The following is a 25,726-nucleotide window of genomic DNA, read 5'->3' on the forward strand; positions in this document are numbered from 1 at the left end:
TTGCTCCACGATTAGAATGCAGTAGAGAGTGAGTAGTTTTGTCCATGTAAAGTTCTTCTGCAATCCATATAACCTCTAGCTGCTCAGCTCTACGTGATTATGCCCACAAAAATGAAATAATTATTTTTAATGATTTTTGCGGACCATTGTGTGGAACCAGTCAGGTCCACGAAACTTGTTCCCCTCTTGGAACCCAGAACTGACATTGCTCCTCCTCCTCCCCCAAGTGAGAAGCAGAGTTTTATCTTTAGGGAATGTTTAAAGTATATGGCACTACAGAAACTGAACTGTCCTGACTCACAAATTGGCAGCACCTCGAGTGAGCCATGGGCCGCTCTCTGATAAATAGTGAAATCAAGGATTATGTTTTAAACTTTTTAGGCCATTCCCATCTGTCCTTGGGTCACCCCCACAGATAAATCATTTTACGTTATTTATTAGGACTCCACCTTTATCTCTGATCCCACTTAAAGCCATGCATATATCAAATATCAGTTATTAACGGTACATTCAGGGCTGCACATTTGTTGATGCAATAACATTTGGAAAATAAAGTACCAGTGTAATTCTTCGTTACAATACACACTTATTTGGAGTAGCAGCAGGAGATGAAAGTAGAGGTAAATGGACAATACGGTTATATATTGCCTCATCACTCCACTCAAGCAAGACAGGGACCTTCAAGATGTGGTCTATAGTCCAGAGATGTGTCAGTACCTTGAACTAAACCTTAGTCACCCATTCATTTCTGCCTTATTGGTGGGCTCCTGGATACATTTAGGTACCCCTTGGGTTGGGCCCAGACCATCCCAATGGAGATCAGGTCTGGTGATTCAGTGGGATTCTCATCCAGTTGATTCCTTGTTCAGTCAAACTCAGCTGCTGGATACGAGAGTCGATTTATTTTTTTATATTTGGGTGCCCCCCCCCCCCAAACCCCTTTGCCTATTTTGGAGTCCCTATACCCCCCCTCCTTTTTATGATATGATCGGTTATTTACAACGCACTTAATACCCAGCGGTTTCTAAGTGCGGCCCCGGGGATCGAACCTGTGGTGCTCCGTGTCGTCTTGCTTCCAAGGCGAGCACGTTGCCCCTGAGCTAGCCCCTATATTTTTCGATGAGTTTTTTAACCAAACATTTTTGGCAAAAAAGCTGCAAAAAACGCAGCTAAAAAAGCCTGGTGACGTAATAATGTCTTAACGCTATCCCGGCCTACCGTTATTTCCTGTGAAGGAACCATATGCAAATTGAACAGATGTTTAAAAATCAGCACAAAGGAAAGCACTAGACAATTCAAAATCCATCACTCCCTTCTCTCGCACATTTCAGCACCAAATCATTGTCCCATGGTTCAGAAGCCATGCAAGGAGAGGCCAGGTTTGGGTTTCAGTGGAAGGGTTTGTTGAGCTTGCTCAACAGTGAATTATGGACCCAAGGCAGGGCTGTTCGGATGCGGCTTCAGGACATGCTCTGAAAAACACTGTTAGCATGTTCTGTATTTTTCGTTATGCCTACGAGGTGGGGGTTATGCAGTGAGACCACGACCTCAACTTTTGTTATTTTTGCATGGTTAAATGGAGATCCTTCTGAAGAGTAGTGACTGTGCTGACGCTCAGAGACATCACCTCTTACAGGACTTATCCTGGTTTGAGTCTCAGTCATCAGTCTTTCCTTTTCTAGCCTATTCTTGAAGTTCCCATTTGCTGCAAAGTTGTCCGATACAGTAGTGATTGAGGCAAACACACACCAGTTGCCATGTATTATTTTTTGAGTTGTTGCTAGCCACCTGTGTTAAGAAACCCCCTTCTCCACTGCTTCACTAGGGGCAGTCCTTAGTGTTTTGGCAGGGTGGCTGATGGGACTCTTCTTGGTGTCCCGCGTCATCGCAAGCCAGCTACTCGGTATGAGCAATGCCACTGAATCATCAACCATGTTTATAAGCTTAGGCAAATGTTCATTTATGAAGGGAATAGTAGCCTGCTGCAAGGAAGTACTTCTGCAGCAGCTGTAATCAAATTATGCAACGCCTCGATCAATAGCAGATGATCAAGTGCCCAGAGGCCCCAGCAAGGACATGGATGTAATTAGATGGTAGCCTACGTTCCCAGAGTCCGTTTGGCACTCAATCCAGAGCGAATGGAGTGTGCCCAGCAGATTCCGAAAGTAAATTTCCCTTCATTAAGAAACCCCCATTGACCAAGTGCGTGTGTGAAAAGCAAACTAAGCATAAAGGAGGGCTATTTTGAGATTACTTTAATGTTGCCAGACACCAGCATTTCACAGTCACATTCAATTAGTGAGGACCACTGTAGCAGCAGCCCTCCAGCAGTGTGGCATGCTTATGGGCCCCACCTAGAGGCAATGGGCATGAGGATGCAGCCTGAAACTCCGTCAGAAGAATCGGTGCAGGAAAACAGCAAAGGCCTTGCTTCTACAAATCACTGGCAACGGCGTGACTCCAGGCAAAGCAGAGACCATTCTGGGATGGGTAATGCAATCACACCAAGCTGGAGAGTGGGGTAGGCAACCTGGTGGGTCGCAGCGCAAAGACCAAGTCAGGACGGTATAACCACCACCACATGGTGCAGAGGGTCAGGCGGAGGCTCCAGTACCTCGGCGACCGAAAGACAGTAATTAGACTTCTGATGTTAGCGACACCGTCCAACCTTCAACATGACACTTCAGATGGCCAAGGCAGGAAAGCACTGTAGGACTCGCACTGTCTGACCAGGGCATGAGATCTGCACCACCTCAGTCGGCCTGCCTCGCCACAAGCTATCTACCCATCTCGTGGGACAGTGCACAGACTTACAGCTTTGGCAGGGCTAACAGAGAATTATATCTCTGTGAAAGGATGCGAGACCAGTATTCTGCTTTGCTCCAGCTCCTCAGGTACCAAACCGTTACCGATGAAGGGGCTTTTTTAAATGTCCCTTCTCAGAGAAAGTGCGGGTCACCAAGGTTCCGAATGTTTTGCAGAGAGAGCACAGCCCCCAACTCGTAGGAGGGCTCTCAGTTCAAGCAAACAGTGTTGGGTCAGACACTGGAAACAGACCAGCAGGAGGAAAACCCAACGTGTGAATCACAGAAGGAGAAGGAGGGAAATTGTACCCTGAAGCAGAGTAGAAAAAAAAGCAACTAATTGAAATTAAAGGTTAGACAGAAGAAAAAAAGGTCTACTTGCAGTCCTCAATCACTTAGTCCCACAGAGTGCAGTGCAAAGAAAACACTGAAGTTGCAGAGGGCATGGGATTGGGGCATTTCTGATCAGCGTACATATGCAAATTGTTCTGTGCCTTTAGAATGTGCGTTTTGCAAAAGAGGCACCAGACCAAACTCTTGAAAGCAGTTACCTTCAAAATGAACGTTTTTGAACAAAGAACACCCAGCTTGCACACCATTCTGATCCAACATCAACTTTCAATAACTTACACGTTACTGCATCTCCCCATAGACTTTAGTAGTTCAAGTAACATTACTTTTATTTTGTATTCATTAAACCCAATAATTGGTTTAGAATTGTCACCGAGACAATTAGCACTGACCAATCCAAGCAAAGCCAAAATCTAAACGTTATGGAGGCCAAAAGGTAGGCGTTAGTAAAAATAGTTACACCTACCACATCTGTCCTTTAATCCAATGGGGTCAACACGGAAGGGGATAAGTGGCCCTTACGTACGTAGAGAATCATGATTTTTTTTCCACTTATTAGACCCATTTATTGCAATTCAATGTGGTATTTGAAATCCTTAGTAGGGGAGATAATGCCACCATCTCATGACATTTGCAACCCTTAAACAGTCCACCACAACAGCATTTTGCATGGATAATGATCTAGTGCATACATGGTAAAGTGTTACCCACACTTATCTTGCAATAATTACATGCAAATAAGGACAACTAAAACAAACGGATCCTAAATGTTGCGGTTTCGTCATTTAGTATTGTCCATTTGTATGGGCATAGCATGTGCTCAGAGCCATCACCTCAAGTAACAAATGTGTTTATTTTTATTTAGTTTCTTAAAACACAGCAAAGATATGTTCTTTCCTTTAGAAAAAAAAGTTCAGTAAATAATAATTTCATGTTATGGTTTCTTTTAAAGATGTAAAAGATTCCTCTGGTCCCAACTAAAACAGAATAAAGCAGTATTATTAGAAGGCACATTTCTGGGAGATAATTAAATCCTTCTACTTCATGTCGAATTAATTTTTTGAAAACATGCCTGCTTAACACATTTTCACAAGGTTTTATTAGAAAAAAAGCAGCAGATCAACGTTACATTGCATGAACCTAATCTAAATATGTACTTGACAATGAAGCACATCTGAATATGGAGTAAGGAAGGTTTTCCAGCAAACCCTCAATTTCAGTCAAACTCCTGCTACATCCATTTTTTCCTTTTACCTTTATTTTTGCCAGCTGGAAAAAAAAACAGTTTATTGCTGTGAAAAGAAATCTGTAGGAGAATAGTATGGATTTCCAACAATGAGCATACTCCGTCAAAGTTAACTCCAGAAGTTTGCAAATGTACTATTGCATCCTTTGCTTAGCCATGAAACCTCCAAAATCTTGCAGAACTGAAAAAACAGTCAATTTGAACCAACAACAAAGAGTCTGCTGACTGTTGCAATATGTTACACTTCTATAGGTTTAGTTTCTTTTTTCCACAGAAGGTATTAAGATATGTTCCGATTCCAGCAGCCCAGAAACCAAGAGCAAAGAAAAAGGAAAAAAAAAGTAGAACTGTGATATTAAAGGTTTTTTTTTTTTTACAATTGCGCTCATTTCAGCCACGTTCTAAAAATCAACTTCAGCTCACCAAGAAAAAAATAGATTTTTTTTTACATTTGTGCATCAATGTGTATGTATATACATATACACACACATATATGTGTATACACACACATACACCTATACACATACACATGTATATTCAAGACTATCACACGACTGAAGAATGCAAGAATGTCTTTGAAATTGTATATTTATCCTCACTGAGGTATAAAATCTACATATAAATTTGATATTTTACTATAACAAATTGTACTTTCGGTTGCTCCGATTTGAATTTCTTTTCCAAACCCTGTTCCTCACCATAAAAATCTGAGTACATGTTATTAAAATCCTATCTCTGCCATTACATTCTGCACATTTTCTTCAGCATTGAACAGGATGATTATGAGTGTAACCAGGACAGATTCCATCTCCTTGCAAACCCCTTCATAGTGACTGTACTTTCGGAGCAGAATACGGATGTGCAAGCAAACGACGACGATATGCCGCTCTCCAGAGAGCGTATTCGCAGGACTATGTTTCAGTGGTCTAGAACATTTCTAGAAGATTCTTTGATGAGGGAGATTCCCGTCTTTCTTGTAAACATCAGTGTGCACAGTTTTACTAGAAAAGTAAGTTGATTCACATCCTTGTATAGGAGGCGCTAGTTCACAGCTACTGGAAAGGCCAGGCGAGTTTGCTTCTAAAGGCCAATGACTTTTTCGTCCTCTTCACCTCATAGTCGTCTGTGCCGAGCAGAAACCAGATTTCCTTCCCTTGTTATTCAAGGATGTGCAAGTCATGTTTGCCGAGGTAGCCCAGTCAATCCTTTCCTTTTGCATTGCTGAACTCAGTAAACAGCCTCTTAGAATATTTCGGGTAGAGTGACATTACGAAGGAGCCACTGCTGAGATCGGCTGCCATTGCAGTCTCTTATGCTGGGTACCTGGCTGTCTTCTTCGGCGGCTTTGTCCAAACACTGGTTGCTATTCACATGCAACAATGTCAATTTCTGTCAAAGGGATAAACACAAATATATTGAAAACAACTTTTTGATTTCTGCAACACAAAACGATAGCATCTACTCAATTAAGTTTAACCTTAATTTGCAGATTAAAATACCAAAATAGTGATGGGAATGTATGAAACAAGTGGAGGGATACACTGAGCAGTACTTTTTAAAAACCACCATATTGCTTTAGATAAAATAAAGAAAGAATTTTAACTTGATAAGCAAATTTTCCACTATCCGATGAACAGCTCTCCCATTTTGAGTTCCCAAAGCAAGGTGGATCTCATGGGAGCAATGATGCTCTCCCACCTAGACTATTGCAACAGCTGCATCATGAGCACCAAAGTACCTGATCAAGCAACTAAAAACTGAGCAGCATATATAATGAACACTAGGAGTAGCCAGCACACCTCGACAAAACGTAAGCAACTAACAAAGGAATAAGGCACAAGCTAAGGTTGTGTGAATCACATTGCTCTGCCTGGGGTCGGAATATTTGTCATTCATCACCACCCCTTCGATTCCTTCGAGGAACCTCCGCTCAATAGGCCTGCTCTCTATGGGCAAATGCTTTTGTAGATTTATATAGCATCAGACTGCAATACAAAATAACTTTGCTGTGGTCCGAGGGGTGCGGGATTGGTGAAAGAACGGAGAGAAACGGAGGGGGTCAGAAATATGACCTCTCACTGGGTACATTCAGATCAGGGTTGGGAAGGGAACAAGGGACAAGGGCAAACAAGTAGAAAATCAAGTGCTGGCTGGGAAAGTAAGAGCATTCAGAAGAGTAACAGTAGCTAGGGGAGTCAAAGGAGATCACAGAGGCCTAGGTATTAGTTGCAAACAAAGAGTTTGGCAACTAGGCACCAGAGACGGAGAAAGTCTTTTAGAAGGAGGTTCAGAGAGCGTGAAAGCTTGCTTGAAAAGGTAGGTTTTTAGTGGTTTCCCAAGCTCCCTTCTTGCTGAACATCCGTAGGGAGGGTGCTCGGCAAGCATGCTGATAGAATGTTGACTCAGCATTTTCTCTTTCATTTGGCCAGCAAAATAGTTTTTGTAGTCTAGGCTAGAGGGATGGTACTTTTTTAAAAATTAATTTTATTATTTTTCCAAGAAAGAAAACACGCAATCAAAAACGTTAACACTCCATGATCATATGACATCTCAATTAGTCTAATCTCTGTAACATGTCACAAGACCCTACCTGCTCCCCCAATCCGGTTCCTCCCACACCCTCCCGTCTGCCACCCTCCGGTTTGCCTGTATTCCATTCATACTAAGTCCGCTTTGGATTCAAACACTTCCTGCGCTCTCACTCAGGTCCGTCCTTCCCCAACCTCTTCAGTGGGCTCCTTGGCAAACAAAGTTAATAGTAAATCTTTCCATTCTCTAATTCCTCAGGAGGAATCTCCATAGTCTTGTGGCGCTGCAGCCTTCCATGCCGCAGTTTCCGCCCCTCCCCACCTGTGCAGGTCCCTCCACCATTCCTCTAGGTCGGGGCCTTTGGCCGATTTCCATGCCATAGCTATCCTGCGTTTAGCCAGAATACATGGCAGGTCTTTTAGCTTGGCAACATGACCCCGGCCCTTGGGGCGTGGAAAACAGCCCAGCAAATATGCGCACAGAGAAATACTACAGAGAGGGGGAGTAGAATTGGATGTGCTATCTGCCACCTCCCGTCAGTAAAGTCCCACCACTGGGCATGCCCAAAACCTGTGTAACATTCCAGCTTCCGTCGCATTACACCTCAGGAATCTTTGTTGGGCCGCCGCTGGAAATGTAGTGATTCGCTGGGAAATCATGTACGTTCTATGCGTAACCAACAGTTGTATAAGCTGTAATTGTGCATTTCTCGACACCTTGTGGTATCCCAGTACCCTCCCCCACTGTGCATCAGTAAACGAGACCCCCAGATTCAATTCCCATTTACATCTTACCAATGGAGGGGAACCCGGCCCATTGGACAGCAGGAGGTCATATTTGCGAGATGGTATGCCCTCCCTCAGCCACATCATACAGGACATCCACCATTAAGTGTTTCTCCTTCAATTCACTATATGCTGGCCATCTGAGCATTATCTTCCTCTTAATGGCAAGGTGTAGCATGCATTGGCCTGTGTTTATACCTGTCTGTCCTGCCAGCTCTAGGAAGGGTACAACAACCATGTCCTGCAGCAAATCCCCTATGGTGGCCACCCCACAGGTTTCCCAATATCACTGTACACCTTTACTCACCTATGGCTTAGTTGACATCACCAAAATAAAGGGAGTTTGTACCGATATAGGGTCTGTCAGTCCCATCATTGCCATGGCTCTATCCCACACGCTTACCGCTAAAGCCACTAAATGTGACCCTCGGGGCCTCATTTTCTCCATCCACAATAGCTCATGTAATACAGCAACTCTGTAGTTTGCAGCATGTGTGTGATGGGGTAGGGTCTTCAACCAGCCAATCCAGTACGAATTGCATTTGCCCAGCTACGTAATATAATTCGAAGTGCAGGACTCTAATATCTCCTATCGCGTGCGGTCTATATAGTGACGCCATAGCTATTCTGATTCGCCCGTTCTGTCACAGGAAGCTCCTGCTAATACTCTCCAGTTTCCTGAAAAAAGTTCTAGGTATGAAGAATGGGATGTTCACAAAAAAATGCAATAGTCTAGGCAATACCACCATCTTCAACATGGCCACCCTCCCCATCATTGACAGTGGCAATTTAGACCAAAGATTCATGGAGTTCCTGATACCCCCCGGTGCCTGTAGTGTGTTCTTATGTAAGCACAGCCTGATTACAATTGATGGCGAGTCCCAAAATTACCAATATTACTTGTTTGCTTGTTACTTAAGGAATCTGCAGCAGTGTCGGATTCCAATGGTACTGAGGCTGTCCAGTGTCCTTGAAATTTGCTTAAAAAAAGAGAAAGGAATCAGATTTGTTGCGCCAGAATGTCTAATTATAATTGCAAAATTTAGAAAGCTATTCCACCTTGAATGCAGATATTGGGTTTTGATTCAATCCCTTGATGCAGTCTCTCAATTATTGTAGACTGCATACATGAGAGTCAATTATTTCTTGTATACTGACAGTGGGATGTGATATTGTCTCACACTCCCTGAAAATAATCTCTCAAATTCTCATATTCTTATCCCTCAAAAAACAAGATTTCTTTTTCAAATTCTGATATTTGTATCCCTCGACACGTGTTTCTACATCTTATTTTATTGATGGTTCATCAGGAGGGTTCAGAGAAACCATCAATTTGTTTGGACCTAAAACAAAATGAAATATACAATTTCATGTATGAGATTGGTTGTCTGGACCTAATATAATGGATTATTGCTTGTGATTTCAGTTTCAGCAATACAAGAATTATTATAAAATACTTGGACTCAATATTGGTGTTGTATGCTGAGTTCAACACTTTATGACAATATTCTTATCGATTGATATTCTCTTGATTGGGAAATATATAAATTAATGTGCCCCTTTGAGATAAAGAAACAAATTGTATTTTATCTAACATAGAATCCAAGCGTATATAAAATACTACTGGTCTCTCTATGCTACCTTAAATGTATGTGTATGTATATGTATATATATATGGGATACATTACTCACCGTAATCGTATTTCTGATGCTTGTATCTGCTTAGATTCACATGCTGTGCATAGGCCGACATCTAGTGGAAGCTGCGGAGTATTACAGTTTGTTTTTCGAAAATCGAAAAAGGGCGTCGACACAGGGCGTGCCAGTAATACTATCCCTAGTGTGACGTCCACTGTACCCATGATCCCTCACGCGTCTAGGATCCCCAGATTGTGTTTTTCCTGACATGAGGTAGCATGAGGAGTAGCGTGAGTACAGATAGTCCAAGCAGATAGACAGAAAGGTAAGACTACAAGCAACCATGCGCCTTCTCTCGGAGGGGAGGAAGGGTGGGTCGCATGTGAATCTAAGCAGATACAAGCATCAGAAATACGATTACGGTGAGTAATGTATCCCTTCTGAGGCTTGTGGAATCTGCTTAGATCACATGCTGTGCATAGATTAGCGAGCAGTACCAGAAGCAGGAGGTGGGATGTGAGAAGGGTCATGAGCAAACAGGTGTCTTAGAACCGCTTGTCCCACTTGTGTATCTGTCTTGGAATGAGTGTCAATGCAGTAATGCTGAGTAAAAGTGTGAATAGAGCTCCAAGTAGCTGCTTTGCAAATGGTGTCGAGGGGAACATTTGCAATGAAAGCCAGAGTGGCCCCAATGCCTCTAGTAGAGTGGGCCCTTGGTGTAAACGGCAGAGTCTTTTTAGAAAGAGAGTAACACAGCTGTATACAGTTGATAATCCACTTAGAGATAGCGCCCTTAGTGACGCGATCCCCCTCTCTGCCTGTAGCTACGGAGACAAACAGTTGATCTGTTTTCCTTAGCGGTCTGGTTTTATTTACATAGTATAAGACCGCCCTACGCACATCTAGGGTGTGTAGTTTCACCTCAGCCGAGCTTTGTGGGTTTTGGAAGAAAGCCGGAAGCTCGATGGACTGGTTTACATGGAACTTGGATATGAATTTTGGTGAGAACCTAGGGTGTGTGCGTAAAACCAGTTTGTCCTTGTGGATAGTAAAGAAAGGATCTTGCACTGACAGAGCCTGAATTTCACTGACCCTTCTTATGGAGGTAATGGCTACTAAGAAGGCCGTTTTATAAGTCAGGTGTTTGAGACTACTTCTATGCATGGGTTCGAAGGGGGGCCCCATGAGCTTAGCTAGCACCACGTTGAGGTCCCATCCTGGCGGTGGGTTCGAAATAGGAGGGTGAAGTCTCTTTACTCCTTCCATGAAGGCTTTAACCACTGGTACTTTCCACCACGAGACCCTGTTATGGGATGTGGTGTAAGCCGAGAGGGCTGCCAGGTGTACTTTGAGAGAGTTAAAAACCAACCCTGCATCCAGCAGGTGGAGCATGTATGTTACAACGTTGGAAGGAGTGCAATCAACCGGGTTGATTTGTTTATTCTGGCACCAGATAACGAATCTTTTCCACTTGTCAAAGTAACAGTGTCTTGTATTTGGTTTCCTGGACTCTTTTAGAATGTCCATACACCTCTGTGGTAATTTGAGATGTCCAAACTCTATGACTTCAGGAGCCATGCTGCTAGGTTCATAGAGTTGGGTTCCTGATGCAGTGTTTGACCTTGTTGCTGGGACAGAAGGTTGTACCAGGCTGGGAGTCTGATGGGCTCGCACACCGCCATCCTGCGTAGGTGTGGAAACCATGGTTGTCTCGCCCACATGGGAGCAACTAGGATGAGCGTCATTGATTCCTTGTTCATCTTGTACACCACCTTCCTGATGAGAGGAGTTGGTGGAAAAGCGTACGCAAACATCCCTGACCAGTTCATCCACAGGGCATTCCCCTGGGAGTCCGTTTGGAGGAACCTGGATGCAAATCCTGGGCATTGTTTGTTTTCGCTTGTGGCGAATAGGTCTATAGTGGGGAAACCCCACTGAGAGAAGAGATCTTCTACTACGTCTCTGTGAAGGACCCATTCGTGTCCTTCTGGGAGGGGGTCTCTGCTTAGAGCATCCGCTAGGGAATTGAGCTCCCCTGGAACATGTTGCGATGACAGGAAGATGTTCCGTCTGAGTGCCCATATCCATATTTTCTGGGCAAGCTTGGACAGATTTGGCGAACGAGTCCCTCCTTGCTTGTTCAGATAGAACATGGCTGTCGTGCTGTCCGTCCTGATCTGCACCGACAAGTTCAGTAGATGGGGCTCGAACGCCTGCAGCGCACGGAATACTGCCAGAAGCTCTAGCAGATTGATGTGGTTCTTGGCTACTGAGTGAGACCAGAGACCCTGAGCTGTGTGGTGGAGATGGTGAGCTCCCCACCCAGTCAGGCATGCATCTGTAGTAACCACTGCCTGTACTTCGGGATCGTAAAAGGGTTTCCCCTTTGCGATATTCTCTCTTGTCCACCAGTGTAGGCTCTGTACGAGTGTTGGCGAAACGACCACTAGATCGTCCCACTGACCACTTGCCTGAGACCACTGTTTCGCCAACCATTCCTGCATGGGACGCATGCGCAGACGCGCGTGGGGGACCAGGTAAATGCATGACGCCATCATGCCCAGTAACCGCATAGCTTTGCGTACTGTTATCTGTTGACCTGACTGATAATGCGGAATTTGCAGAAGTATATTCCGAATTCTTTCTTCCGAAGGGAAGGTCAATTCTCTCTGAGTATCTAGGATAGCTCCTAGAAACTGTTTTGAGGTGCTTGGCACCAGACTTGACTTCTTCTCGTTGATAGAGAAGCCTAATTCGTGGAGGAGGTCGATAGTCCTCTGAATGTTTGATCTGCAGATTCCTGGGGTTTCCCCCGTTATGAGCCAGTCGTCTAGATAAGGGTACACTGGGATTGCCTCCCTGCGTAGGTGTGCAGCTGCCACCGCCAGTACCTTGGTGAATACCCTTGGTGCTGAAGCTATCCCGAAGGGCAGTACCTTGAATTGGTAGTGGCGACTGTCCACCTTGAAGCGCAAGTATTTTCTGTGCGCCGGGAGCTTAGAAATATGAAAATAGGCATCTTTCATATCCAAGGTTGCCATGTAATCCCCCTTTTTTAGGAGTGGGATTACCTCTTGTAGCGTGGTCATACGGAATTTTTGGGGCTTGACATACTTGTTGGCAGGCCGTAAGTCCAATACTGGGCGCATTGTTAAATCTTTCTTTGGCACAAGGAAGTAAGTTGAATAGATACCCTTGTTTACCTGGTGTCCTGGGACGAGTTCTATCGCGTCCTTTAGGAGCAGATTGTAGACTTCCTCGAGGAGGATCTTTTGATGTTCTAAAGAGTGGACTTTTTGTCTTGGAGGGTGGTTTCGGGGACGTTGCAGTAGTTCTATACAGTACCCCTTGGATACTGTCGACAGCACCCATCTGTCGGATGTTATCCCTTCCCATGCCTGGGTGAAGCTGGATATTCGTCCCCCTACTGGGGTTGCATGGGAAGGGACCCTGAAATGAGCGTCACTGCTTTGGTGGAGGCGTGCCGCCTCCTTTACTGGGGCTGCCTCTGCCTCTACCACGTCCTCTTCTACTAGCCCTACCATACCCCTGGGTAGACTGTTGTGAATTGGTGTTCCACTGTGTACCCTGGGTGTGGGAATAGCTATTTCCTCTATTGGAATTTTGGCCGCGGGGGCGACGAAAATTGCCGTTCCCTCTTTGGTTAGGTGGTTTTGTAGTTAACTGGCCAAGGGATTTGAGGGTGTCGAATTCCTCCTTAGCGTTTTTTAGTGCGTCCTCGACTGCCTTTCCAAACAGGAGATCACTTTCCACTGGTTTGTCTAAGAGTGCAGCTTGTGTTTCTGCTCTGAATCCCGACTGCCTCAACCAAGCATGTCTTTTGATGACAGTCCCCTCTGCTATAATTCTGCCCGCATTGTCTGCGGCGTCTAAAGTTGCTTTTAAAATGCAGCCTGAGACGTTTCTTCCCTCTGCACAAATGCGAGATAGCTGGCTCTTAAGGGGTTCGGGAGCGGAATCTATTAGTGCTGCCACTTCTTCCCACTGATGGCAGTTGTAGCTGGCCAACAGTGTGGTGGAATTCGCGATTCTGGTTTGGTAGGCTGCCGTGGAAGCTACTTTTCTACCAAAACCATAGAGTTTCTTACTTTCTTTGTCGGGGGGAGCCTCCGAGGAAGATAATGGGGTTCCAGCTCTCTTGCGGGTGTTAGTTACGACTAGAGAGTCTGGCTTAAGTTGGCCTCTAATATATAGAGGGTCCGACTGGGCTGCTTTAAACAGCTTCTCTACTCTCGGGTTTACAGGTCTTGTCAAGTTTGGGTTGACAAGGGATGGTGCTATTCTGCGTTGAATAGATTTCAGGATGGGAATGGTCTGGGCTACTGTCTTCCTTTCCCCTATTAGTTCCTCCGCGAAGTCCCTCTCTTCTTGGACACCTTGTGTGTCTATGTGGAAGTGGTTAGCTGCCCGAGAGAGCAGTTCATTTAGGAGGGGCTGATTATCTATTGGGGAATCAGACACTGGGGCTTCCCTTTCGACTGGTGAGTCCATTCTGAAAATATCTGGGCTATTTTCTGGCTCATCCTCGTCTTCGTCCTCCCCGTAATAATCTGACACTGCGAGATCTTCTGGTGTTTCAAAATCCTGGCCCTCTATAAGGGAAGAGTCTCCTTGGCCTGTAGGGAAAAGGCAAGAATAGGGTTGGACCTCGAAGGGTTCTGAAGCCTTTACTGGTGTCTCGACCCGGGGCCTTTTATTTGAAGGGATAGGGTCCCTTGAACCTGAGGGAGAAGATTCCTGAGGGTTTAAAGCTAGTAGTTGGTCAGGGTGTCTTTCGAAGAAATTTGCTAAGGAGGACATCCTTGACATTACTCTGTCAATGTCCTCGCATGACCAGAGTTTTGAGCTTGGGGTGACCCTGCTGGAACTCTCTATGGACTGTCCCTGAGAAGACTTGGACGGGGAAGTCAGTTCTATTGTTGTGGGGGATTGCAAGGGTTGTTTCCTTTGTTGCTTACCCCCTTCCCCGTGGGTGGAAGTGTGTTTACCCTTTCCCTTATCTTTCGACGCCTGGCGTCGAGGATCGGAGGTGGAATCCCTGTGTTTCGAACTAGGCTTCGAAACTGGGCCCTCCTCACTCCCAAGTGATGTACCCTTTCCCTGGGGTGCAGGCTGGGGATGGAAGCCGTGTTCGTCTCCGGACGAGTGATCTTCCGTGATGTTAATGGGCGAGGCACTATGTGCAAGTGTGGAGGCTTGCCTGACGTCGTGCGACGACCTCGACCGCCCAGAGGACGTCCTTTCGGACCGCTCCTTTTGTGCCTCTTTCCGAGGTTTCGACGACGTCGAATCTCGGGTGGGTTTTTTGTGTTTAGCGTGTGTATGTGTAACGCTCTTGTCGCCGGGGGACTTCCCCATAGTCGCCGGGACGGACGACCTTCCGAGGCCGGGGACGTGCGTTAGGCTGTCTTTCGACGCCTTGGTGCCCTCGCCGTCCGAAAGTCCGGCATCGCTGCCGTCGCTGAAGGTACCCTCCGCCTCCATAGCTGCTAGCTTGGCGTGGTGGGCCCAACGCTTGGTGGAGCGGTCCTTAAGAGTTTTTGTCTTAAACCTGCTACAGGCCCTGCAACCCGCCTCGGGGTGGTCTCTGGGCAGGCAAAGGTTGCACGTAGCGTGCTTATCTACCCAAGGGTATTTTTTATTACACTTGGGGCAAAACTGAAAGGGCGTACCCTCCATACGCGCCTGTGGGCAGCGGGCAAGTGTGTGTAGGTAAGAAGGTGTTTCTAACCGAGTGTGGAAGTGTACCACCCCCCACTCTCCCTACTGTAGGGCCGAGGCCAGCGGCCCAGGCCCGAGCCGAGGCGGAAGCCTCAAGGCCCAATCCGTCGGGTTTCGACGTTGATCTCCTCCCCGGTTCGGCGTCGAGATGCTGGTCGACGTAGGGGTGAGAAAATGGGGCAAATTAGATTTATTTTTAAGTGTAAATATGGCAAAGCCAGGGAACTCCGATGAAGTGCTTCCGCCATTTCAGAATGGCGGAAAAAAACAATCTGGGGATCCTAGACGCGTGAGGGATCATGGGTACAGTGGACGTCACACTAGGGATAGTATTACTGGCACGCCCTGTGTCGACGCCCTTTTTCGATTTTCGAAAAACAAACTGTAATACTCCGCAGCTTCCACTAGAGGTCGGCCTATGCACAGCATGTGATCTAAGCAGATTCCACAAGCCTCAGAAATATATATATGAAACCCTCCACCGGTACGAACAAAGCCCATTGACCTGTTCTTGGGTGGATGGCCCCCGGGAGAGGGTCTCAACCACGCTTTAGCTTACTATGCTTTCCATAGAAGAGACATTTCCATACACATCATTCTTTGTCCCACCCATAGGTAGTCCAGCTCCGAAATGGTAGGTAATTCGCTGAAGAGTACCAACAGCAACCACAGATGCATGCTTCGGACAGTGAGCCAAAGAATTGGTACAGTCTCTCCCAGGGGTCATCCACCCAAGAACAGGCCAATGGGCTGTGTTCGTGCTGGTAGGGGGACTCCCATAACCCCACTTGTTTTGCATATTAAGTAACTTTGGGTCTAACTTCTAATTAACAGGGTAATCCAGACGTGGATCCCTTGCTCACTGTTCTTAGAGAAGCACAGCTCCACTTCACTGATGAGGCCAGACTATGCCGTAACTCGTGTCTGGCGTTGCCATTAGTACTCTTCTACAGAGGAGAATTGCCTAGCATTTCGGTGCTGGACTGCCCCTGGCCAGGACAAAGACGGATATGCAGGGACGTGAAAGGGACAGTGAGCTAAAGACTTGGTAGAGTCTCTCCCATGGGCCATCCACCCAAGAACAGGTCAAGGGACTCCCAGAAACCCCCTTGTTTTGTTTTTAATATATAACCTTAAGTCGTGCAGGGTACGTCAGCATGTATTTCAGCCCCGCCGCAGAGAGTCTTGCTTTGACTACTGTAAATTGTGCTCTGATCTTCTGCACTTGGGTAAGTCTGGGTAAACCGCCAGGTCAGCAGATGCGCTCTTCAATTCTCCTCCTTGTCTGGAGTACACCAAGATCTTTTCCCGGTCCTTATAATTCAGAACCTTAGTAATAATCAGTCTTGGGGGTGCTCCTGGAGGGGGCAGCCTGGTTAGCGATCTATGTGCCCACTCAATGGTGAAGCCCTGAAGCCCTACACAAGGTTCCCAGGCCCAATCTCTTAGAGCAGCAGATTTTCCACGTACGCTGTAGGGTCTGCACCTTCCTCTCCTTCAGGCAGGCCTACTGCACGAATGTTATTCTTCCGTGCCAGTCCCTCCGCCTCTTCCACTCTGTTCTCTAATAGCCTGACTTTTTGCTGAAGAACGTGGACCTCTGCATGTGCATCTCGTAGCCCCCCCGGTATTCTCCTACACTTGTGTCTCCAGCGTAGTGGTACGGTCAGCTAGGTTCCGCACATCCTGGCGCAACAGCCCACGCCCAATTGCACCGCTGCTATCTGCATTCCCAGTGTAGCTTTCATATCTGCTATAGCAAGCATCAGCTGATTGTACAGGTCCTAGGGGCCCCTTTCATTCTCCTGCGCCGATTCAATTTTCTCCTTCGGATACTGCTGCTTGGGTGTAGTAAAGTGGTTGATGGTTGGCTGAGTCACCTTGGCCTTACTCGACTTGGGCGGCATTGATAACGCTTCTCCTGCTGAAACTACTATTCGCTCCTAATGGAGTGCCTACAACTTGGTCGCAACAGGCTCTATACTGCAAGGTCCCCCTGGTTATTTCGCCGCCAGGTCGGGGGTGCTGTAAATTGTCTCTCTCAGCAGTTCTGATCTTGGTGCTCACTCGCACCTTGTGTTGTGGCCTGTGTCCCAGTTAATCAAGGGCCTCCCGCTTGCAGTCCCCTCAGCGGCCAAGGTCCTACAATGTCTCTCCGGACTTCTCCGCCCACATGCATTTGTCCCTTCTGCCGGGTTCCCCAAAGGCCCTTACTGTGGCCCTTGCCTTGGCAGCCTCGAGTGAGGCATAGTGGCGGCGCTGGTTCCATTTCTCCCCTCGTGCCAGGTCTCTCTCTTGACTCCACTTATGGCCTAACACGCCGGCCAACACCTCTGCACTTTCTCCAGCGCTGCAGGCTTAATGCTGCAGGGGGTCACCTTCCAGTTTACCGCACATAGTGCAGGTTCATGCACTCGCCACCTCAGTCTTCTGACGCCCCCTGTAGCCTATCTATCTTCCTTTAACCCTGGAGGGTTCTCACAATGAGAGTCTTCCCCCTCTGGCGTCCCCTCCAACTCAGGAGCCCAAGAAACTTAGTTTCAGTGGCTATTCCTCGTCAGCCTCACAATTCTATATCCAGGGCTCACATACAGCAACAGGCAGAACCTTAACACCCCCGCTCAGCTCCAGTCCTCTCCTCCCAGCTGCATGTCCATTCACTTCTGCTTCCCTCGCAGTGTCCGAGCTGGCCAATCTGACTATTTAGCAGCACTCACAGCCACATATACTCCTGCGGGGGTGTTGATTTCAGGCTCTCTGCATTTGCCGCGGCCACCTTGTGCTCAGGTGTGCAACCCTGCATTGGTCTCCAGCTGCGGGGGGGAACCGACCTGCTCCGGGGACACACACAGGCTTGCCTTGTAGCAGCCGCTGCATCTACCAGGTGCCGGTGGCTTGCCACTGACTCCTTACTCCAGCTACTTCTTCCCCAGGTTTTGCTTGGGCTGCAGCTCCTCCTCTCTCCCGATTTCAGTCCCTGCACCAGATTCGAGTCTCTGAGCACTCGCCAGTCAGCAGTCCCTCTCCTGGGCTTTGCCTTCACCGTCCCTCACTTGGGCGCTTCCAATGTTACAAATCTCCTGGGTGCTTCTCCCGACACCACTCCTTTCTTTGTCCTGGGGGTGCCATCTTCTTTTTGGATGTATGTTGTCCTCCGCTTATTCGTTCAAAAAATCTTTACACCAGGCAATTCAGCCCCCTCGGTTTCTTCGTTCCGTGGAGCCTAGTTATTCATGCACTGGTTCCCACCATTTGTGGGCGATATCTGCAGCTTGTGATTAGTTTGTATGCCGGATCTTGGACGATCTGGTGGGGGCCTTCTGTGAAGCCGACCTACACCATCTGCCACAAGCCATGCCCGGAGGGATGGTACCTTGTGATAAGAGTAGAGAAGTTTGGTACTATGGTCCTTTGCCATGCAACACCGTATGGATAAGGTACATCAGTTTAAAGTCAACTCTTTCTTCCAGTGGGTGCTAGTGGAAAATGCTCAATGCCAGTTTCATGTGGTTCTGGGCTTTGAGATTTAGATAATCCCATGAAACAAATAACTTGACATGAGAGTTCTTAATGACACCAGGTTAGAATTTATGATTATGACTATATAGCAAATCCAATGCGCTGGACGTAAAGGCCTTTTGACAACTTTACTAGGGCTTGCAAGGACATTTTCAATCCTTCAACAACTAGCAGGAGGGATGGTCATCTTCCTCAAAAGTCATGGCTGCATGACACCTACAAGGAGAAGCAAGGAATGTTGGTGCATTAAAAAGAGGTACTGTGGACCTAAATGAAATCTGTCTAAGGTGTAAGGAATATAAATCTGCTCTTTCAGAAAGGAGAAAAGAAATTTCAAACTCCAAAGCATTCTGGAGAATTGGGTCTAGGAACTCTGGAGGTTTGGACAAGGGATGCGCCTTAACTACAGAGTTCCAATTCATTTCTTTTGTTCTTTGCCGGACGTGTGGGCCTCCTTCCTGACTCAGGTATTCAATGCCTTTATAAGCAGAAATCAAATCCCCAACAGTTGGCAAATTGGAACCATTGTCCCAATATTTAAAAAGGGTGACAAAAGTCTCCATTCCTCATATAGACCTGTCACTTTGTTGGATGGGACATCCAAGTTGTTCTCAGGAATCATTTTAGAGCGATTGGGCGGACAGACTTACAGAAAATAACATCTGGTTAGATACCCAATCAGCTTTCCACCCAGGTACTGGGACAATACACCAGTGCCTTTATCTTTATTTAATTCTGGCAAAGCATATCTGGGTATTGGATTCACCTGTATATGTGGCCTTTATGGACCTTAGTTCAGCCTTTGTCCACATGGACAGGAGATTACTGTGGAATTGTCCGAGTGATATGTGAGCTCCTGGCCCACTAATCCATTTGCTGGAGTCACTCCATGAGAAAAGTAGAATACGTGTACGCTAAGGTCAGGATGGAAAACTCTCTGAATGTTTGGCTTTTAAGAAGGTGTTTCACCAGGGAGGTCTCCTTGCCCCAAATCTTTTTCATGAATATCTTAACAGTCTTGCCTCTTATCTTGGCTCCTTTATCAACATTGATGCCCGTCAGTGTGGTGCCAGGAGACTGCCAGTGCTCAGTTAGGCAGATGATGCCGTACTCCTGGCAAAGACACCTAGATCTCTTCAGGCTTTGATTATTGAGTATGAGAAATATATGAAGGACCAGGGGCTCCAGGATAATAGTGGCAAGTGATTTGCTATGTGTGCTAATAAGAAACCAAAATGTTGCCCGCAGATGTTTTCGGAAGGAAAGACTATGAATAGCTGCTCATTATTTGACTACATGGGGATTAGATTTAATAGTCGATTAAAGTGGAATGACCATATCTTCAGATTAAGTGTTAGGGTGAGTCAAACCACTGGGGGAATTTTCAGACTAGCCACCAATTTGGGCTATTCCTCTGTGGAACACGTGACAAAGTTCTATGAGGGGAAAGACCATACCCACTGGCATCTATGGGTGTGAAATATGGGGGTACTCAAGGAACCCCTCCTTACAAAAGACAGAAAATGCTTTTCTTCGAAAGCTCTTTATGGTTCCCCCCTCAACACCTGTGTATTCTATGCACCTGGAAACCGGTATGACTTACCTGGCGGATATCATTTTTGTGAGCCCCATGTACCTTTGGGCTTCACTCCGGGCAGGTACTAACAGCCCCCTAACGAAAGATCCAATTATAAACCTAATCTCCCAAACTTGTCATTGTAAGGTTGGCACATAAGTCCTTGCTATATAAGCTTTTACTGGATACCTACTTCCTTGACATGAAAGAATTGCCACTCCTTCATAAGACGCAGGTTAAAGTTCTAATGGATTTTGATGAGGATGGGAAACACCTCTTAGATTTAGGGCAAGAATTTTCTTTTCCTCTTCACAATTAAATCAACGTTTCTACTTAACACCATGACCCCCCCTGTGTCCGCACCCTTACAACAGCCTAAATGGTTGGGCCTTCCTGTTTCTTCAACAGATGAGAGCTCCTTTTCAAAGAGCCTGGGTCAACTGGTGTGGACAGCGAACCTGGGTATTCTTAGCCAAAAGGTAGATACCCTTCCCTGAGGGAATGTTCCTTTCAATAAGCTCTGTATCTGTGCTCCGTTCTGGCTGTCCAGAACCCAGATGGCCCAGCTTGCTTTCCAGCTCCATTCTGGATAGGTTGTTCATCACTTCATGAAGTAGCTTGTCAGAGCAAACAGTGAGATGAGAAATGCTTTCTTTTCAACTGATGCTGTGTTGTGTCTGGTGGAGAGGGGCATTTTGCGTGCATATTTATTTTCCTAGCATTGTAGGATTGTTGAAGTATTAAGACGGAAAACTTAGTTAAAATTGGGAAGTATCCTTTTAACAAAAAAATGTTGCTTTTTCAGTGACTGCTTGCAAACATTCTTTGGAGTTCCCCTGTTTTGTGCATTTATCATAAAGTTGCATGTATGTGGTGTGTTCAACACATTAATGTGTAGGAGAACATTTTCCACAAATGTAATAATTAGTTTGAAGCCAGGCATCTTTGCTACACAACTGTTTTGGTTATGTGTTGTAAATTAATGGTCTGGCTGCTTGTTGCATGGTATTCACACTCTTGCTTAGGCCAATTATTTTTACTCTTACAATTTAATTGTATTCTATGTGAGGAGAGCTTGGATCACTTACCCCCTTGCTGGGCAATTTCTTTATGAAGGGATGTTGGACTGCTAAGCACATGCTGTTCCAATTCTATGAGAGCATAGCTTGCATTGCTGAGGAACTTCCTTTACGTGTTCAGTGTGGGGGTGCTTGCATTGCTCCATCCCACACAGTTTCTTCTCTATGCAAGGGGAACCTCTAATGCTGTGGCCGACTTCACTGCGGTAATCTTATATTGTTGAGACTCATGACATTCCTGTTCCATGTGAGGAAAGGATAATTTAACGAAGTCCATGCCATATCGGAGCCTACCCACACCAAAGGTCGCACACTCTACTGGGTGTGCCACCATAACTGCTCACTCCCGGTCTCTGACATTTTACCCATCCCATGGTCGGACCATTTTTGCATCAAATTTGACCTTCACGCGTCCAAAGGCCATCCCAAATCCACTACCCCTCTTCCTGCCACGTATGCGAGAAGCTCACACAAACTCACTAATGAGCACATTTCTCCCCATCTTGCTGTTCCTGTGCTCCAGCCCCCGTTCCAGATTGACCCAGATATTCTGGCCCTTGCAGTCAATCAGACCATCACCTTGGCTGTCAACACAGTTGCTCCACTCACCCTTAAAAAAGCGAAGTAAAGCATTCCAATGCTTTGTTCACCCAAGAGCTCCTAGTATTTTGCTCCAAAAAAAGGGTAGCACTGGCCACTTAGAAAAAAAGCCCCAACGACGTCACCAAAGCAACTTACAAGGATCTCTCCATAGATTATAAAAAGGCCATCACTCAGGCCAAGGCCTCTTCCTTCAACTCCAGGATTGAAAATGCCAAATCAGGGACCAGAGAAATCTTTGCAATATTCAGAGAGCTGGAGACTCCGGGCCCCCTCCTCCGACCATCATGAAAGATGAGTTATGGTGTAAAAATTCAAGCCGCCATGCTTGATAAACTAGAAACCTTACACTCCAAAATTCTAGCTCAACAAAAAGCCGTATCCAATCTCCTAGATAAATATCACCACACTTCCACACCAGCCACCTCTCCTAACCAAGCCCCTGTGTTTGATTTTAAGGAGATGTCTGAACTTGAAGTCTCCACCCTCCTCAACTTCATCAAACCCTCTAACTGCAAAGGGTGACCTCTGCCCAGCTCAGGTCATCAAAGACTGTGCTCCTTCCCTGACCCCACTTATCACCGCCTTCATTAACTCGTCTTGCCAGACTGGACACGTTTCGTCTGGGCTAAAAGAAGCCTGGGTGAGACCGCTCCTTAAAAAAAGAAAAAAAAAAAACACTCGAACAGGCCAATCACCACTGTGCCGTTTTTGCAAAAATATTTGAACAAAGCAGTCTACCTGCAAGTGCAGAAATTCATTGACAACCACCTCCTTGGTCTCCGGCAGTCCGGTTTCCGGCCCAGGCATGGGACGGAATCAGCCTTGCTTGCCCTAAAAAACCAAATGGACGACTTAAAAGACGCAAGCAAACCAGTGCTCCTTCTGCTTCTGGACCTCTCCGCTGCCTTTGATCTGGTGAACCATAACACCCTATGCCACCACCTTGCTACCGCAGCCAACTTCTCCCCGAGGGCCTGTACATGGATAACTTCCTTCCTGCATGTTAAGCAGAAACCTGTGCAGTTCCCTTAGGGAACACTGCAAAAGATTTAAGACTACAGGTGTTGGCAGTAAACCCACTTGGTAGCAGTCTGTACCACCCAGATTTACCTGGTAGCTGTGGCTGAGCAGTCAGACTTCCCTCAAGAAGAGTTAGACAGTATGCAAATTATACACAATAGGCACTCAGATACAATAATACAAGCAAACACCGACCAGAGCTTTGGTATCAAAGTATATAATTATTTATTTAAAAACACATGGTTTGAAACACCCCAGCACTCTTGTTGTAAAATATTCTAAACAGTTACTATTGTAATATGTACACCCCTTTTTCCTCATCAGATAAGTCACAGTAAAACACCACTTATTTTCATACAGAGGTGAGCGCTTAACTAGATGGCACTCCAATAAGTTTGTGAGAAAGGGAGGGAAAAAGACAGAATATGTAAAGGTACACCACTCTAAGGTTCAGGAACACTGTTAGCAAGGCAGAAGAGAAAAAGTCACTGGTGAGCCAAAAGTCCAAAGGCTGGGCCCACTCTTAGAGAGAGCAGAGCACAAATGCGCCCAAGATCACACAGTTACTCTAGGCTTAGAAAGTCTTGCAGAGAGTTCAAAAAGAGTTTAGAGCGGCTTAGGAAAGTTTAGCCAGGGTGTCCCAGGCTAACCCAGGTTCGAAAGCCGGGGGCTAAATCTATCCCGTACAGTCGGTAGCAAGGGAAGCCAGGCGGGACACGGTACCTTAAGTGGGAAGGATCCTCCAGCGGTGGCAGTTGGTGCAAGTTGCGTCGTCGTCTAGGGGAAGAGAAGATCTCGACTTGGAGGAAAGATGAAGGTTGTTGCACTACCAGGGAAGAAACCAGCCGCAGAGTTTTCCAGTTAAAGGTGGTACCTTTGTTTCGCGGTCGTGGTAAAACGTGGTATCCTGGTTGCCGGGGTGCTTGGCACAGGCAAGGCGGCAACGAGGTATGTCGGGAAGGGGAAAAGACGGTGAAACTGGTTATCCCCACCAGTCAAAGGAAGAAGACTCTCCGGCGGGAGATCTCCTCTGTCGTTGGGAAAAGTGGTGAGGCGGTCCAGCAGGGCTCCACCGGTGGTGGTGTCGTGGCAGGTCGGCTCAGCTTCTCCCTCGTCGGATTCTTAGGTCCTGTGGCGACTTCTGAAGTTCCAGTCCCCCAAAACCCTGCTTTTATGCAGCAAACCCCCATTCACTCAACCTAGCTGTCACTCAAACATGCTAAGTGGTGAGCCGGCCGGCTCACCACTTGGGCCAATCAGGACGGAGTGCGACTTGAGTTGCCTAGGCAACTCAGTCCAGGGTGCCTAAATCCGCCCCCCCACCCCTCCTAGGTACCCCAGACAGAGTGGTACCACTTTGGAGGGCTTCTGTGGAGAAGCCCGCCAAAAAGTGGAACAAAGGGCTCGACTTGGGTTGGAGTCACAGAAGAGAACACAAACGCCATTTTAGAATCAAGTTTTGGCAAAAAATACCAACTGGAGAATTAATATTAATTAAATAAACCAGCGGTATGTTCGAGGCTACCGTAAATAATTAAATAAAGATAGTAGCCTAAACCCATGGGAAATCCCATAGGAAAATATTCACGGTTCAATATAAAAAGTAGTATCCACTGCCACCAGCCAAAGCTCGATCAGGGGGGACGGAGACGTGCCCCCTCGACTAACAGACCCTGGGGCAATTGAATTGCCCCAGCCAGTACGTCCACAATATGATGGTTTGTACTGGTTCTGTTCAGAGTTTAAGACTAGTAAAGTCAATGGTGACTTTACATGCCCTGGGAGACAGTAGTCAGTCCCAGGGCATGGAGTCTATACTGGGGGGTCACTATGACACCCCTGTGTCACTGCACTGAGGGTGCTGTGTAACATACATCACAAAAACACATGAAGCCCTATGGAGTAAAAGACCCCATAGCCCATTAAACACATCTAGATTCAAAGAAACACACTCAAATCATGCCCAAAAGTGAGGGTAAAAGAGTCTCACTCTTGGCAGGAGAAAAAAATAAACCCCAAAAATCCAGCAAAGCTGCTGGGGGACTCCCTAGGTTAGGAAATTCAACCTAAACAGAGAATTCTCCCTAACACTGCAGGATAGAGTGATTACGTTTTTCTCGGAAACCACCTGTGCCAACCCTAGTCTCATCAAGTGCGAGGTCCCTCAGGGTTCTTGCATAGCGCCCACACTCTATAACCTCTTTACACTATCTCTGTTCAAGATCCTTGATGCACTGGGCATCACATACACCAACTATGCCGATGACACACAGGTGCTGATCTCCCTCTCAGGGGACTACCTTGCTGACCTTAACACTCAACTCCATCTACTCCACAATCCAATCCTGGATGGGAGAAAACTGGCTATGCCTCAATAGTGAGAAGCCCGAACTTCTGCTAATTGGGTCCCTGTCCACATTGGGTAAACTGGATGAACAATATTGCTCCTTCACAGTGGATAACATCCCTATCGTTGTAGCCAAAACCATACAAACATTGGGGGTCTACATTGAACCTGATCTATCCATGAACAGACAGGTCAACACAGTAGCCTCCACCTCAGCCTACCACTCTAACCTTCTCACTGCAGAAAGACCCTTCCTTTCCCTACCTAATTGCCTCACCATTGCTAGGGCGATTATAGGGTCAAGGCTTGACTATTGTAATGCCCTCCTCGCTGGCACCTCCCAAAAGAATCTTCCCAATCTACAACTAGTACAGAACAATGCCCTGAGGGCCGCAACTGGCACCTCCCGACGAGATCACATCTGAGGTCAGAAGGAAAGTCCACCTGCTCCCTGTGAAGGAAAGAATTACCTTCAAAACTATCATTG

General features: G+C 46.5%; 1 protein-coding gene across 3 annotated transcripts in view; it reads right to left on the reverse strand.

Moving 5' to 3' along the window:
• Positions 1–3,989: 3,989 nt before the first annotated feature.
• GALNT1 (polypeptide N-acetylgalactosaminyltransferase 1) overlaps positions 3,990–25,726 on the reverse strand; it is a 1,063,390-nt gene continuing 1,041,653 nt past the window's right edge. For all 3 annotated transcript variants that reach the window (XM_069620546.1, XM_069620547.1, XM_069620548.1), the window contains exon 12: positions 3,990–5,790. In XM_069620546.1, coding sequence (XP_069476647.1) covers positions 5,644–5,790 — 147 coding nt within the window. In that variant the 3' untranslated portion in view covers positions 3,990–5,643. The remainder of the gene's footprint in view (positions 5,791–25,726) is intronic.

The sequence above is a fragment of the Ambystoma mexicanum genome, chromosome 5q, assembly GCF_040938575.1.
Source record: "Ambystoma mexicanum isolate Mex_15411 chromosome 5q, UKY_AmexF1_1, whole genome shotgun sequence".
NCBI lineage: Eukaryota > Metazoa > Chordata > Amphibia > Caudata > Ambystomatidae > Ambystoma > Ambystoma mexicanum.